This window comes from Scyliorhinus canicula, chromosome 4 (genome assembly GCF_902713615.1).
Source record: "Scyliorhinus canicula chromosome 4, sScyCan1.1, whole genome shotgun sequence".
Taxonomy (NCBI): Eukaryota; Metazoa; Chordata; class Chondrichthyes; order Carcharhiniformes; family Scyliorhinidae; genus Scyliorhinus; species Scyliorhinus canicula.
The window spans coordinates 7,721,313-7,734,786 of NC_052149.1; the positions used below are offsets into that span (position 1 = coordinate 7,721,313).

The following is a 13,474-nucleotide window of genomic DNA, read 5'->3' on the forward strand; positions in this document are numbered from 1 at the left end:
ACCCAGCCACCGCAAGAGGCTGCAACCCCGGTGCTCCGCAGATCGAAACGAACAATTTGTCCACCGGACAGACTAACTCTGTGAGCCACCACCCCTGCCGGACTCGATTTTTTTCACAGGGGGTGAATGTGGTGAACGAGATTCACACGGTATTATAATCTGTATATATATGTATCAATATTGTAAGTGCAGTTGCACTACCTGACCACCAGGGGGAGTAGCTCTGGGAGTACTCGAGAGTTTGTACTGGGCTCCTCCCTTGGCTCCGCCCAGGACTCCTCCCCCTGGAGCTGCTGTATACAGATCCGTGCCACATGGTCAGCCAGCCAGTTCACCAAAAGTTCAACGGCTAACAGGCTGGCTCTGTTGTAAGTATATTAAAACCGCTATTCTAATCCTACAAGCATGTGTCCGTAGAATTGTTGGTTTCAACAGATGGCTAAGCGGTTGGTGCGGAACACGCATTTCTCCTTATTGTACGTGAGATTAAGGAGCTTGGTGGTCTGGAGAAATTTTAGGAGGTTAGCGTCGTGGTCCTGCTGATCGTGGCCGCAGATGGTGACATTGTCTAGGTACGGGAAGGTGGTCCGCTGTCCGTACCGGTCAACCATTCGGTCCATCTCACATTGGAAGACCGAGACCCCATTAGTGACGCTGAAGGGAACCCTAAGGAAGGGATAAAGGCGGCCATCTGCTTCGAACGCAGTGTATTGGCGGTCCTCCGGGCGGATGGGGGCTGGTGGTAGGCGGACTTCAGGTCCACTGTGGAAAAGACCCGATACTACGCAATCTGATTGACCATGTCAGATATGAGTGGGAGGGGGTACACGTCGAGCTGCATGTACCGATTGATGGTCTGACTGTAGTCAATGACCATCCTCTGCTTCTCCCCAGTCTTTACTACTACCACTTGGGCTCTTCAGGGGCTGTTGCTGGCCTCAATGATACCCTCCCGCAGAAGCCGTTGGACCTCCGACCTGATGAAGGTCCTGTCCTGGGCACTGTACCGTCTGCTCCTGGTGGTGACGGGTTTGCAATCCGGGATGAGGTTCGCAAACAAGGAAGGTGGATCGACCTTGAGGGTTGTGAGGCCGCATACGGTGAGGGGGGGACGGTAGGGGTCCGCCGAATTTTAATGTTAAGCTTTGGAGGTGGAACTGGAAGTCCAGGCCGAGTAACAGGGCAGCGCAGAGGTGGGGGAGGACGTGGAGCCGGAAGTTGCTAAACTCTACGCCTTGGATGGTGAGGGTCGCGATGCAGTACCCCTGGATTTCCACGGAATGGGATCCAGAGGCCAGGGAGATTTTCTGGGTAACGGGGAGTACCGTGAGGGAGCAGCGCCTTACCGTAGCGGGGTGGATGAAGCTCTCTGTGCTCCCGGAATCAAAAAGGCAGGACGTCTTGTGCCCATCGATTCTCACCGTTGTCGCGAGGTTGTGAGGCCGAGACTGCTCCAGGGTGATCGAGGCGAGCTGCGGCAGATGCTGGGAGGCCCGGGGATGGTCAGCGGTGGTGGAGGTAGCGGCAGGCGATGAACGGCCAAACGAGCTTCCAGACAGGCGGGGTCCTGAGGCACCCTCCAAAATGGTGACGAAGTTGGCGACGCCCATGGGGCGCACATGACGGGCGGCATTAAAGATGGCGGCGCCGACGGGCCGCACGTGGCATGTGGGGAAGAAGATGGCAGTGCCCATGGGCCGTGCGTGGCGTGCGGGGAAAAAGATGGCGGTGCCCACGGGCCGCATGTGGCTTGTGAGGAGGAAAATGGCGGCGCCCACGGGTTGCACGTGGGGGGTGTAGGAACGCTAGGTTGAGATACAGCAGCGTCCGACCGGGCCTGGCAAACAGAAACAAAGTGTCCCTTTTTTCCGCATCCGTTGCAGGTTGCGCTCCGCGCCGGGCAGCGCTGTCGGGGGTGTTTGTTCTGCCCGCAGAAATAGCATTTGCCCCCCCCCCCCCCCCCCCAGGGGTTGGCTGGCTGCCACGTGGCGCAGGCGTGCGGTGAGCTGGAGTCGGTCGTTGGTGGGGCCAACCGATGCCCATGAGGGTGCCGTGCGGTCGGGAACGTACAACTGGACGTTACGGGAGGCCATTGTTAACGAGTTCGCGAGCTGCCTGGTTCCCGCAAGATCAAGATCCCTCCAATAGGCGCTGCCGGACGTACACAGACCTCATGCCCATAACAAAGGCGTCTCGGATAAAAAGTTCTGTGTGCTGGACTGCTGAAACTGCCTGACAGTCACAGTTCCTCCCAAGGATGTGCAGGGCACAGGGCCGGCTCAAGGTACCGGCAACTCGGGCAGTCGCCCGGGGCGCCATCTGCTGGGGCACCGCGTAAAAGACTCGGGTCCCGCGCATGCGCAGTTGGGCCGGTGCCAACCAGCGCATGCGCGGTGGCCGCCCTCCCTCAGGCCGCCCCGCACAAACATGGCAGATGGATCCAGACTCGCCGGTGGTCACTCCGGCCCCCCCCCCTCCGGCCCGCCCCCCCACCCGGCCCCCCCCGGCCCCCCGCCCCCCCCTGGCCCCTCCACCCCAGCCCCGCCCCCCCCCGGCTCCGCCCCGGCCCCCCCCCCTCAGCCCCCCCCCGCCCCCCCCCCCCCGGCCCCCCCCCCCCCAGCCCCGCACCCCCGAAGGGCGCCGAAGTTCAGCTTGCCTGTGGCGCCAGCAACCCTAGGGCCGGCGCTGGCAGGGCACCCCAGAAATCGTCTAGGGACTCACCAGGGATTTGCTGTCTCATGGACAGGAGGTGCCTGGCATATAGTGGGTTGACTGGCCGAACGTAATGTCCCTTCAGGAGCTCCATTGCTTCGGATTTAGTGGCCGCATCCCGGATGAGAGGAAAAATGTCAGGGCTCACCCATGAATAAAGGACTTGGAGTTTCTGTGCGTCGGAGGGTTCCACAGCGGATGTTCGGAGATAGCTTTCGAAGCAGGCTAGCCAGTGGTCAAAAGCGGGCGTAGCATTGGCTGCTTGAGGGCTCAGCTGCAGGCGATCAGTCTTGATGCGAAGATCCATCATTTAAAAAATCTTTGCTCAATAAATTGATGCACTATTAATTACCACAAAGTAGTGGAATAATCGAGGCTTTATTGAGCAAAGATGATGTGCCTCCTGCAGCTGGAACCAGAATGGCTGCAGCACCGGCGAGCACACACATTTATACCCCGCCTACTGGGCGGAGCCAGCAGGCAGGGATTTACCCATGTACCTCTAGTAAATGTGTCTTACCGTAATACATATAATACAGCTAGTGGTGACAACCACACAGCGTCATTGTGACACGTGGTGCGCGCAGCCACAATGCCGTTGGTGCGTCATCGGCCGGCCCACCCGCAATGCTCCACTCCTGATGGGCCGAGTTCCCGACGGTGCCGGACACGTGTGATCCGAGCCGGCGTGCCGGCTATGGACTGTGTCCAGAACCGCCACACTCGGCCGGGATCCGAGCCACACAGCAGCCTGACTTGGAAATGTATCACCGCTCCTTCACTGTCACTGGGTCAAAATCCAGTGACACCTTCCCTAACAGCACTGTGGGTGTACCTACACCTCTGGGACTGCAGCTGTTCAAGAAGGCAGCTCACCACCACCTTCTCAAGGGCAATTAGAGGTGGGGAATAAATGCTGGCCTAGCCAGCGATGCCTACATCCGACTAAATGAATCTTAAAACGTGAAGAATATTAGAGAAAGAGGAACATTGAATCATAGTCACACGGGCAGCAAAGTGGCAGATGGAAGTTAATCCTGAAAAGTGTGAGGTGGTCCACTTGGAATAAGAAACGCGACAAGGAAGTATTCAATGAATGGCCTGACACTGGGAAGTTCCGAGGAACCAAGGGATCTTGGCGTGTTTGCTCATAGATCTCTGAAGGTACGAGGGCAGGTTAATCGGGACATAGATGACAAAAGTAGGGAGGTCATGGTGGAGTTGTGTAGAACTTTGTGAGGCCACAGCTGGAGTACTGTGTGCAATTCTGGTCGCCACATTATAGGAAGGATGTGATTGCACTGGAGGGGATAAATGGACGACCGCCGGGCGTACTGGGTATTTATACCTCGCCCTGGAGGCGGGGTTAACTCAGCCTCTCGACCAATCGGGGAGCCGTCACATGACTGGTCTCAACCAATCGGTCGAGAGGCACATGACCGACCAGGGCCAATGGTAAGCCGGTGTTCTGCACCAATGGCAGGTAGCTATGTTAATCATACCACCACATTTTACATCCCCCTGAGGGTGGATAGGGAGCAGCTGTTCCCCTTAGTTGAAGGGTCAGTCACGAGGGGACACAAGTTCAAGGTGAGGAGTAGGATGTTTCAGGGGGATGTGAGGATAAGCATTCTTACCCAGAGGGTGGGATTTGGTCAGCAGGTCAGGTCGGTGCTGACTCAATACGCTGAAGGACCCCTTCTGCACTGTATTCTGAGAATTGTTACACCGCAGAAAGAGGCCATTCGGCCTGTTAAGTCCATGCCAGCTTTCTGAGAGAGCAGTTTGGCCAATCCCACTCCCCTGGCCTCTTCCCCATTGCCCCGCAATTTCTTTCCCTTTCTGCTGCTTATCCAATATCACCCGACATTGAGGCTCATTACAGGGGTATTTCCAACGTGCTTTTCCAGCGTGCCCACCTCACCGTTCTTTGCAGTATTCACAGCAGTAGTGGGCAACGTGTGGCCTGGGGGCCTTATGCAGCCCACCCGGGTTCCAGGTGCCACCCACGAGACATTTTGTTCACCTGTTGCCACGCGCAGTGTTGCCACATTCCGCTGACTCCCCCTCCCCCCCCAATGTAATTTTTTTCTCCCAGCGTGACTGAAGTGATTCACATGTAAAGCGAGGGCAAGTGAAGTGAGAAGTGTGCTGATTGGTCACAACATTGACTGTGAGAGCCGTGCGCTCCCTCTGCGTCCCAAGTCGAAATGTTTCTTTTGTTTTTATTATTTAAAGTTGATGACAGTTCTATCAATATGCAAATGATTAAGTATTTTCCATAACTCATTATGAGTTATTCGGCGTGTATTAAATGGATTCAATCGTATTCCTGGAGTGATGGTTAGTGAACCAGCCCCATTTCAGTCTTGCGAGCCACTGAGATGAGGGACGGTCACTCAGGCTGCCCACTCACTGGCCTGGGTCGCCCATCACTGCTTACACCGATCTTTCTGCTGACATTACTTCGGACAAGAGCATTATTCCCGGATACGCTTCTCCAGAGAGAGAAAACCAATGACTGGGTTACAATTGTGACAACAATTTAAAATCACTTTATTGGCTGGGAGCCACTCTGGGACAACCGGTGGTCATCAACAATGATACACGACTTTCCTGAAAAGATTACCACACTGTGGTAAACCGCTGTATTGTATTGTATTGTACTGTTGTATTGCTACATGCCTGGGATTATCCCTGCTGGTTCTGAATCACTGTAGTATATAATATGTGTATTGTGGTAAACTGCCACTGTATTCTATTGTAGCGCTAACAATTATACTCAAAGACGAGGGACTAGTACAATAGAGGCTTTATTGCTGTGCGATGCTATTCCTCCATCTGCAACTGTAAACTAAGGTCTGAGTGACTCACACGCATAATTATACACACGTTCCCTGTGGGCCGAAATCTTACGTGTCCTCCAGTATGGGCAGGGGGACGAGGGATGGACCTGGTGGGGACGAATACGGGAGCGCCGGAGAAAAGGAGGTTGGCGCGGGGGGAAAAGGGGGCGTGGGCATGGGATCGGCACCTGAGGGAGCCAGGTCCCGGAGCGAAACTGTGTCCTGGCGCCCGTCGGGGAACTCCACATAGGCATACTGAGGGTTGGCGTGGAGAAGGCATACTTTGTCCACCAGGGGTTCCGCCTTGTGGTGCCGGACATGCCTACGGAGAATGACTGGGCCCGGAGTCACGAGCCACGTCAGAAGCGACACCCCGGATGTGGACTTCCTAGGGAAGGCAAAAACACGTTCATGGTGTGTACTGTTAGTTGCAGTGCACAGTAGCGACCGAATGGAATGGAGCGCGTCAGGGAGAACCTGCTGCCAGCGAGCGGCTGGGAGGTTCCTGGACCGTAGGGCCAGCTGGACGGCCCTCCATACCGTCCCGTTCTCCCTCACTACCTGCCCGTTTCCCTGGGGGTTGTAGCTGGTCGTCCTGCTGGAGGCGATACCCCTGCTGAGCAGGAAATGACGCAGCTCATCGCTCATGAATGAGGATCCCCTGTCACTGTGGATGTAGTCGGGGAAACCGAACAGGGCGAAAATGGAATCCAGGGCCTTGATGACGGTGGCAGACGTCATATCTGGGCATGGGATGGCGAATGGGAACCTAGAAAATTCATCGACCACACTAAGGATGTAGGTGTTGCGGTCGGTGGAGGGAAGGGGCCCTTTGAAGTCCACGCTGAGACGTTCAAAGGGGCGGGATGCTTTCACCAGGCGCGCGCGGTCTGGCCGGTAGAAGTGCGGCTTGCACTCCGCACAGACCTGGCAGTCTCTGGTGACTGTCCGTACTTCCTCGACGGAGCAGGGCAGATTGCGGGCTTTGATTAGATGGTACAAGCGAGTGACCCCCGGATGGCAAAGGCTCTCGTGCAAGGCACGGAGCTGGTTCACTTGTGCGCTGGCACATGTGAAAATGAAATGAAAATGAAAATCGCTTATTGTCACGAGTAGGCTTCAATGAAGTTACTGTGAAAAGCCCCTAGTCGCCACATTCCGGCGCCTGTCCGGGGAGGCTGGTACGGGAATCGAACCGTGCTGCTGGCCTGCTTGGTCTGCTTTAAAAGCCAGCGATTTAGCCTGGTGAGCTAAACCAGCCCCATGTACCTCGGGAGAGGACGTCTGGGGGCTCGTTGAGCTTGCCAGGGCGATACAAGATCTCGTAGTTAAAGGTGGAGAGCTCGATTCTCCACCACAAGATTTTGTCATTCTTGATCTTGCCCCGCTGCGTGTTGTTGAACATGAAGGCTACCGACCGTTGGTCAGTGAGGAGAGTGAATCTCCTGCCGGCCAGGTAATGCCTCCAGTGCCGCACCGCTTCAATGATTGCCTGGGCCTCCTTTTCAACTGAGGAATGTCGAATTACGGAGGCGTGGAGGGTGTGGAAAAAGAATGCCACGTCTGCCTGCCTGATTCAGCGTGGCGGCAAGGGCGACATCTGAAGTGTCACTTTCTACTTGGAAGGGCAGTGTCTCGTCTACTGCGTGCATCCCAGCCTTGGCTATGTCAGATCGAATGTGGGCGAAGGGCTGTTGTGCCTCGGCCGTGAGGGGAAAATGTGTGGACTGGATAAGTGGCCGGGCCTTGTCCGCGTATTGTGGGACCCACTGGGCGTAATAAGAAAAGAACCCCAGGCAGCGTTTGAGGGCCTTGGGGAAGTGGAGGAGTGGAAGCTCCATGAGGGGGCGCGTGCGGTCGGGGTCGGGCCCCAGTAGTCCGTTTGGACTACGTAGCCGAGGATGGCTAAGCAGTCTGTGCAGAACACGCACTTCTCCTTGTTGTATGTGAGATTAAGGAGAGATGCGGTGTGGAGGAATTTAGAAAGGTTGGCATCATGGTCCTGCTGGTCATGGCTGCAGATGGTGACATTGTCGAGGTACGGGAAGGTGGCCTGCAGTCTGTACCAGTCAACCATTCGGTCCATTTCTCGTTGAAATACCGAGACCCCGTTAGTGACGCCGAAGGGAACCCTAAGAAATTGGTACAGACGACCGTCTGCCTCGAAGGCAGTGTAGGGACAGTCCAATTTACGGATGGGGAGCTGGTGGTAGGCGGATTTCAGGTCAATAGTAGAGAAGACCCGGTACTGTGCAATCTGATTGACCATATCAGAAATGTGAGCGAGGGGGTACGCGTCAAGCTGCGTGTACCGGTTGATGGTCCGGCTGTAGTCCACGACCATCCTGTGCTTCTCCCCGGTCTTAACCACTACCACCTGGGCTCTCCAAGGGCTGTTGCTGGCCTCGATGATACCCTCCCGAAGCAGCCGCTGGACTTCGGACCTGATGAAGGCCTTGTCCTGGGTGCTGTACTGTCTGCTCCTGGTGGCGACGGGCTTGCAATCCAGTCAGATTGGCAAAGAGGGAGGGGGGCTCGACCTTGAGGGTCGCGAGGCCGCAAACGGTGAGGGGAGGTAGGGGTCCGCCGAATTTGAGGGTGAGGCTCTGGAGATTGCACTGGAAATCCAGGCCTAGTAAGAGTGACGCGCAGAGGTTGGGGAGAATGTACAGACGGAAACGGTCGAATTCCACACCCTGTACAGTGAGTTTAACCAGGCAGAAACCCCGGATCGGGACAGAGTGGGACCCGGAGGCGAGAGAGATCTGCCGGTTGGCGGGATGGACCGCAAGGGAATAGCGCCTTACCGTGTCCGGGTGGACGAAGCTCTCGGTGCTCCCGGAGTCGATGAGGCAGGAGGTCACGTGGCCGTTGATCAGCACCGATGTGGAAGTGGGTGCCAGGTTGCGAGGACGGGACTGGTCGAGCGTAACGGAGGCGAGTAGTGGGCGATCGGCGGTCGAGTCAGATGAGTCCGGCGAGGAGCGGTAGCGACCCGTGTCCCGTGGCCCCGTCCCGGGGAGGACAAAATGGCGGCATCTGGAGTACTTGTGGGTAAAATGGCGGCGCCCATGGAGCGCACGTTGTGGGGTTGGCGAAAGATGGCAGCGCCCACTGATCGCACATGGTGTCGGGGAAGCGGACGGTAGGGCCCATTGTGCGATCGGCTGAGGCGAGGGGGGGAATGCGGGCGCGATAGCGGCAACCGTCCGGGACTGACACACCGCTGCAAAGTGGCCTTTCTTTCCACAAGCTTTGCAGGTCGCGGTGCGGGCCGGGCAGCGCTGGCGGGGATGCTTCTGCTGACCACAGAGGTAGCATCGGGGACCCCCGGGGTGCGCAGTGCGGCGAGCAGCGCAGGCATAGTGCGCGGGGGCGGCTGCTGGGGGGGCCGTTTGCGGGGTCCACGAGGGGTAGGGCGGGTGGGCCGAGTGGCTAGCGGAGTAAGTTTGCGCACTATGGGAGGCGGCCGTCATGGAAAGCGCCAGGGCCTTTGCGGCCGCGAGGTCGAGGGCGGCCCCTTCCAGCAGTCGTTGCCGGATGGGGTCCGATGCAATGCCTGTAACAAAGGCATCGCGCATGAGTAAGTCAGAGTGTTCCGTGGCTGTGAGGGCCCGGCAGTCGCAGTCTCGTACCAGAGGTATAAGGGCCCTCCAGAAGTCCTCAATCGACTCACCCGGCTGCTGGACGCGAGTAGAAAGTTGATGCCTCGCAAACAGGGTGTTCGCCGACTGTGCATAGTTCTCCTTGAGCAGTTCCATAGCTCTGGTGTAGTCAGTCGCATCTCGAATTAGCGGAAAGACACTGGAGCTAAGTCTGGAGTACAGGAGTTTCTTTTTCTGAGCCTCCGTCGGGGGAGAGTCTGCTGAAGAGATGTAGGCCTCGAAGACTGCGAGCCAGTGAACAAAGTATTTTCTGGCGTGAGGCGACTGCAGATCCAGCTGCAGACGGTCAGGCTTGATTCTGATGTCCATGGTGAACGGAAAATCACACAGCAATAAATTGTAGCGCTAACAATTATACTCAAAGACGAGAGAAAGTACAATAGAGGCTTTATTGCTGTGCGATGCTATTCCTCCATCTGCAACTGTAAACTAAGGACTGAGTGACTCACACGCATATTTATACACAAGCTCCATGTGGGCGGAGCTAGCCGGCAGGGGCTTACCGGAGGAACCTCTATTACAGGTACAGGCATACATCCCCCTACTGCAAGTACACATAACTACAGTGGTTATATCACCACAATATGTAATGTGGTAAACCACTGCCTGATGGCTCCACTTCCCCTCGGGATCGGTATAAAGATGGCTAGTTTCCGCCTCTGCCCCAATTCGGGATCAGAGGCCAGGAGGCTTTCTGTTTAGTTTATTAAAGCCTCAGTTACGTTCAATACTCGTCTTGTGTTCATTGCTGGCACATCAATTTAATAAACTAAACAGAAAGCCTCCTGGCTTCTGATCCTGAACTGGGGCAGAGGCGGACACTGGCCACCTTTATACCGATCCCGAGGGGAGGCGGAGCCATCAGGCAGTGGTTTACCACATTACATATAATACAGTGGCAGTTTACCACAATACACATATTATATACTACAGTGGTTTGGAACCAGCAGGGACAAGCCCAGGCATGTAGCAATACAACAGTACAATACAATGCAATACAGCGGTTTACCACACACACACAACGTAGGGTTAACACCGCGGCCCAATAATCAGATCCCAAAGAATGAGGCAAAGGCAGAAAATGCAGGAAAAGCTCAGGTAGCCGAGCAGCATGTGTGAAGACAGGAACAGAGTTGACGGTTGTGGTTTGCTGGTTGTTTCTGCTGGCGGACTGCCACGCAGGTTTCCCACGACGAGGGGGGGGGGGGGATGCATACAGCAGCAAACCCCGTTGATAGCGGCGGAACCAGCAGATCCCGCCACCGGCCAAGGCCAGGCCACCTCCGCTGTCGCAGGCCCTTTTTTGGTACTTCTTCCGGACTAAAATAGCGCGAAGCATTCCCAATCGAATACAAATAAGTCGATAAAACAATTGTCTGACAGTTTAGCTGACTTAGCCGTGCCTCAGTCAAAGAGTTGCAGTCGTTGCTGAGAAACTCAACTAATCTCAGTTCAATGACTGAGCCGCCATTTTAGATTGGGGCGTCCATCTTAGATCTAGACGACTACAACTCTTCGGCATCGGTACAAATCGAACCGAACAAAAATCCTCGCGTATTTCACAGTGGGCTGAAAGGCAATATGGACTATATTGAGGTTGCGCACCTTGAATAGGCTTAAGGAAGTCATTCAATATACAGACAAGATATTAGCAAAGCCTTGATAACACAAGATTAGCTTAACCGAGGGTGGGGGAAGGGGGAAATCAAAAACAACGCAAATAGCAATTTTTTTTTCAAGAATCAGATTGCGTTTTCTAAATTAGATGAGAACCCAAATGATCTATAGAGTTGGGCACAGCAGCATACTATGCTGACAATCTCTGTTGCCTGGCTCATTGCATATTAGGAGGACAACACACAAATTTCTAGGGGCACAGGGTTAATCTCCAAGGGCTACCATGCTTCAGCAAGAATTAAACCTCGTGATCAATGTTTCCCCAGTTGCACAACTGGGCATCCGAACAGTTCTTGTACCAGGATACGGACCTCCGAAAGGCTTTGTAAATGTTTGGGTGCTGTGTACAGAGAAGCCCCCCGCTCCTCCACATCTGGCCGAATGTCCGATTAAGATCTCCAATGCAGACCCACTGGTCGCGGTAGCGCAGAGACACGCACCACTTGGAGTGGTCGTTGTAGGAGTAAAAGAGGGCAGGCCCTGGCAACTGGACCCTGACGACATTGTAGACATGTTTGGGGAGGGAGCAATTTGAAGGGAGCTCGTGCTTACTGCCATTCCAAGTTTCCACCAGCAGATCCGTCTTCAGGGTCTGAGCCACCCAACCCGCGTAAATGTCTGGAAAATAACAGCAAAAATGACCAATGGTGACAAACAGCTGTCAGCACTGAAAAGCATCGAGAATGTATTAAAATATCATGCATCTGCACTCATTTCCTGCCCACCAAAACCTTACTTCCTTATCTTTTAATAACCTTATTTTTGTCACGTGTGTATCTTTTATTTTTAAGGACGTTAAAAGAGAAGAACAAATCAGGCCATTCAGCACTTTCAGTTCTATTCTGACTCCCTGAGTCTTCAGTTATAATGGACAATAAATAAAGATCTGCGGAGGACAATGGCGGCCGTTGAAATTAGAATGCTAAGACGTATGGTTGAGATTCCATATCCGGGCAAAGAGAGAGATGTGCTTGGGATTGCAAGAGGGCTAAAAGGACTCTGAGAAAAGTGACATCCAAAATTTGTCAGCAATTTGACCATTTGCTAAGGCTGGCAAACTACAGATATCTCTCCCAGGGGCAAAATGAAAGACAGCAGGAAGATAATTCGACCTGGGCATATAGTTAGATGATAACACGCCAGAGAGGCTGTAGACCAGCTGCAGTGGATGTGTGAGAGTGGAGCCAGATGGACGAGCTTGATGTACCATGACAGCACATCTCCTGTTGCGAGCAGCTATAAGCAGCGGAAGTCGCGGCAGCATTTATAATGGGAGACCACGTGAAGTTGTCATTCTGTCTCCTGTCAGTGCCTTTGTGAGAAGTGAGGAGAGTGGCAGGTGTTTATTCTATTCGATGTGAGCGGCACGGAGCACAGTGGTTAGCACTGTTGCTTCACGGCGCCAGGGACTGGGCTTCGATTCCCGGCTTGGGACACTGTCTGTGTGGAGTCCGCACGTTCTCCCCGTGTCTGCGTGGGTTTCCTCCGGGCGCTCCGGTTTCCTCCCACAAGTCCCGAAAGACGTGCTGTTCGATAATTTGGACATTCTGAATTCTCCCTCTGTGTACCCGAACAGGCGCCGGAGTGTGGCGACTAGGGGCTTTTCACAGTAACTTCATTGCAGTGTTAATGTAAGCCTACTTGTGACAATAAAGATTATTATTATAAGAGCCTAAAATGAGCAAATTAGACAGGAAGTAGCTGCAAATGGGAGGATCAGCAGCTCGTGGTACAGATTTAAGGCAATTGACAAAGTAATAGGCTGGGAGATGAGGCGAATTTTGTTTTGCACAGCGGGTTGTGATCTGGAATGCTTTGCCTGAAAGGGCGGTGGAAGCCGTTTCAACAAGAACTTTCAAAAGGGAATTGAATAAGTACTTGAAGGGGAAAGATTTTCAGGGCTAGAGGGAAGGAGAAGGGGCCTAATTGGATAGTTCTTTCAAAGCGCAGGTACGATGGGCAGAATGGCCATCTTCTGTACTGCACCATTCCCTCATCGTCCCCATCTTCCTCCTCCACTCCCAAATCGCAAAGCGTTTCCAGTGGGTTGTTTTCCATCACAACTTACCATCTTCAAAATCCTTATATTTTGCAAAGCTCTGAAACCGGACTCCCCCTGAGGATGTAAGCTCGGCGTGGCGTATCCATGGCGACTTGGAAACCCGGCCGCCCTTGGCGACAAATTGGAGATTAGAAAGGTCAGGCAGGAAGATATGAGGAAGAGTCCAGTTGTAGACATGCGGGTTATAATATAAAAGCTGCCTTCCTGCAAAGAAAGATCTTTGTGCTATTAGTTTGTCAGTGATAGGTCTGCAAGCTTATGTCTAAAATACAGAACAGAAAGGCTGTAAATTAAAATCTACTGTGCTTGTAACACTATCCTCTCAGTCTGCTGCCTCCCAGGACAATGGGAGACCATTTCTCCCACTGATGTATGTGCAGAAGATCAGCATGCTTTGGATTGGAGTAGCATGAATTTATATAGTGTCTATAACGTAACAAAATGTTCAGAGATGCTTCACAGGATATTATAAAACAAACTACGTAACTGAGTCACATCAGTGGGGCCTTGGC

General features: G+C 53.9%; 1 protein-coding gene across 1 annotated transcript in view; it reads right to left on the bottom strand.

The window, feature by feature from the left end:
- Positions 1-10,950: 10,950 nt before the first annotated feature.
- dnase2b (deoxyribonuclease II beta) overlaps positions 10,951-13,474 on the bottom strand; it is a 36,647-nt gene continuing 34,123 nt past the window's right edge. The window contains exons 5-6 of the mRNA XM_038793663.1: positions 12,969-13,166; positions 10,951-11,518 (exon numbers count right to left, since the gene is read on the bottom strand). Of these exons, the coding sequence (XP_038649591.1) occupies positions 11,139-11,518; positions 12,969-13,166 (578 nt within the window). The 3' untranslated portion in view covers positions 10,951-11,138. The remainder of the gene's footprint in view (positions 11,519-12,968; positions 13,167-13,474) is intronic.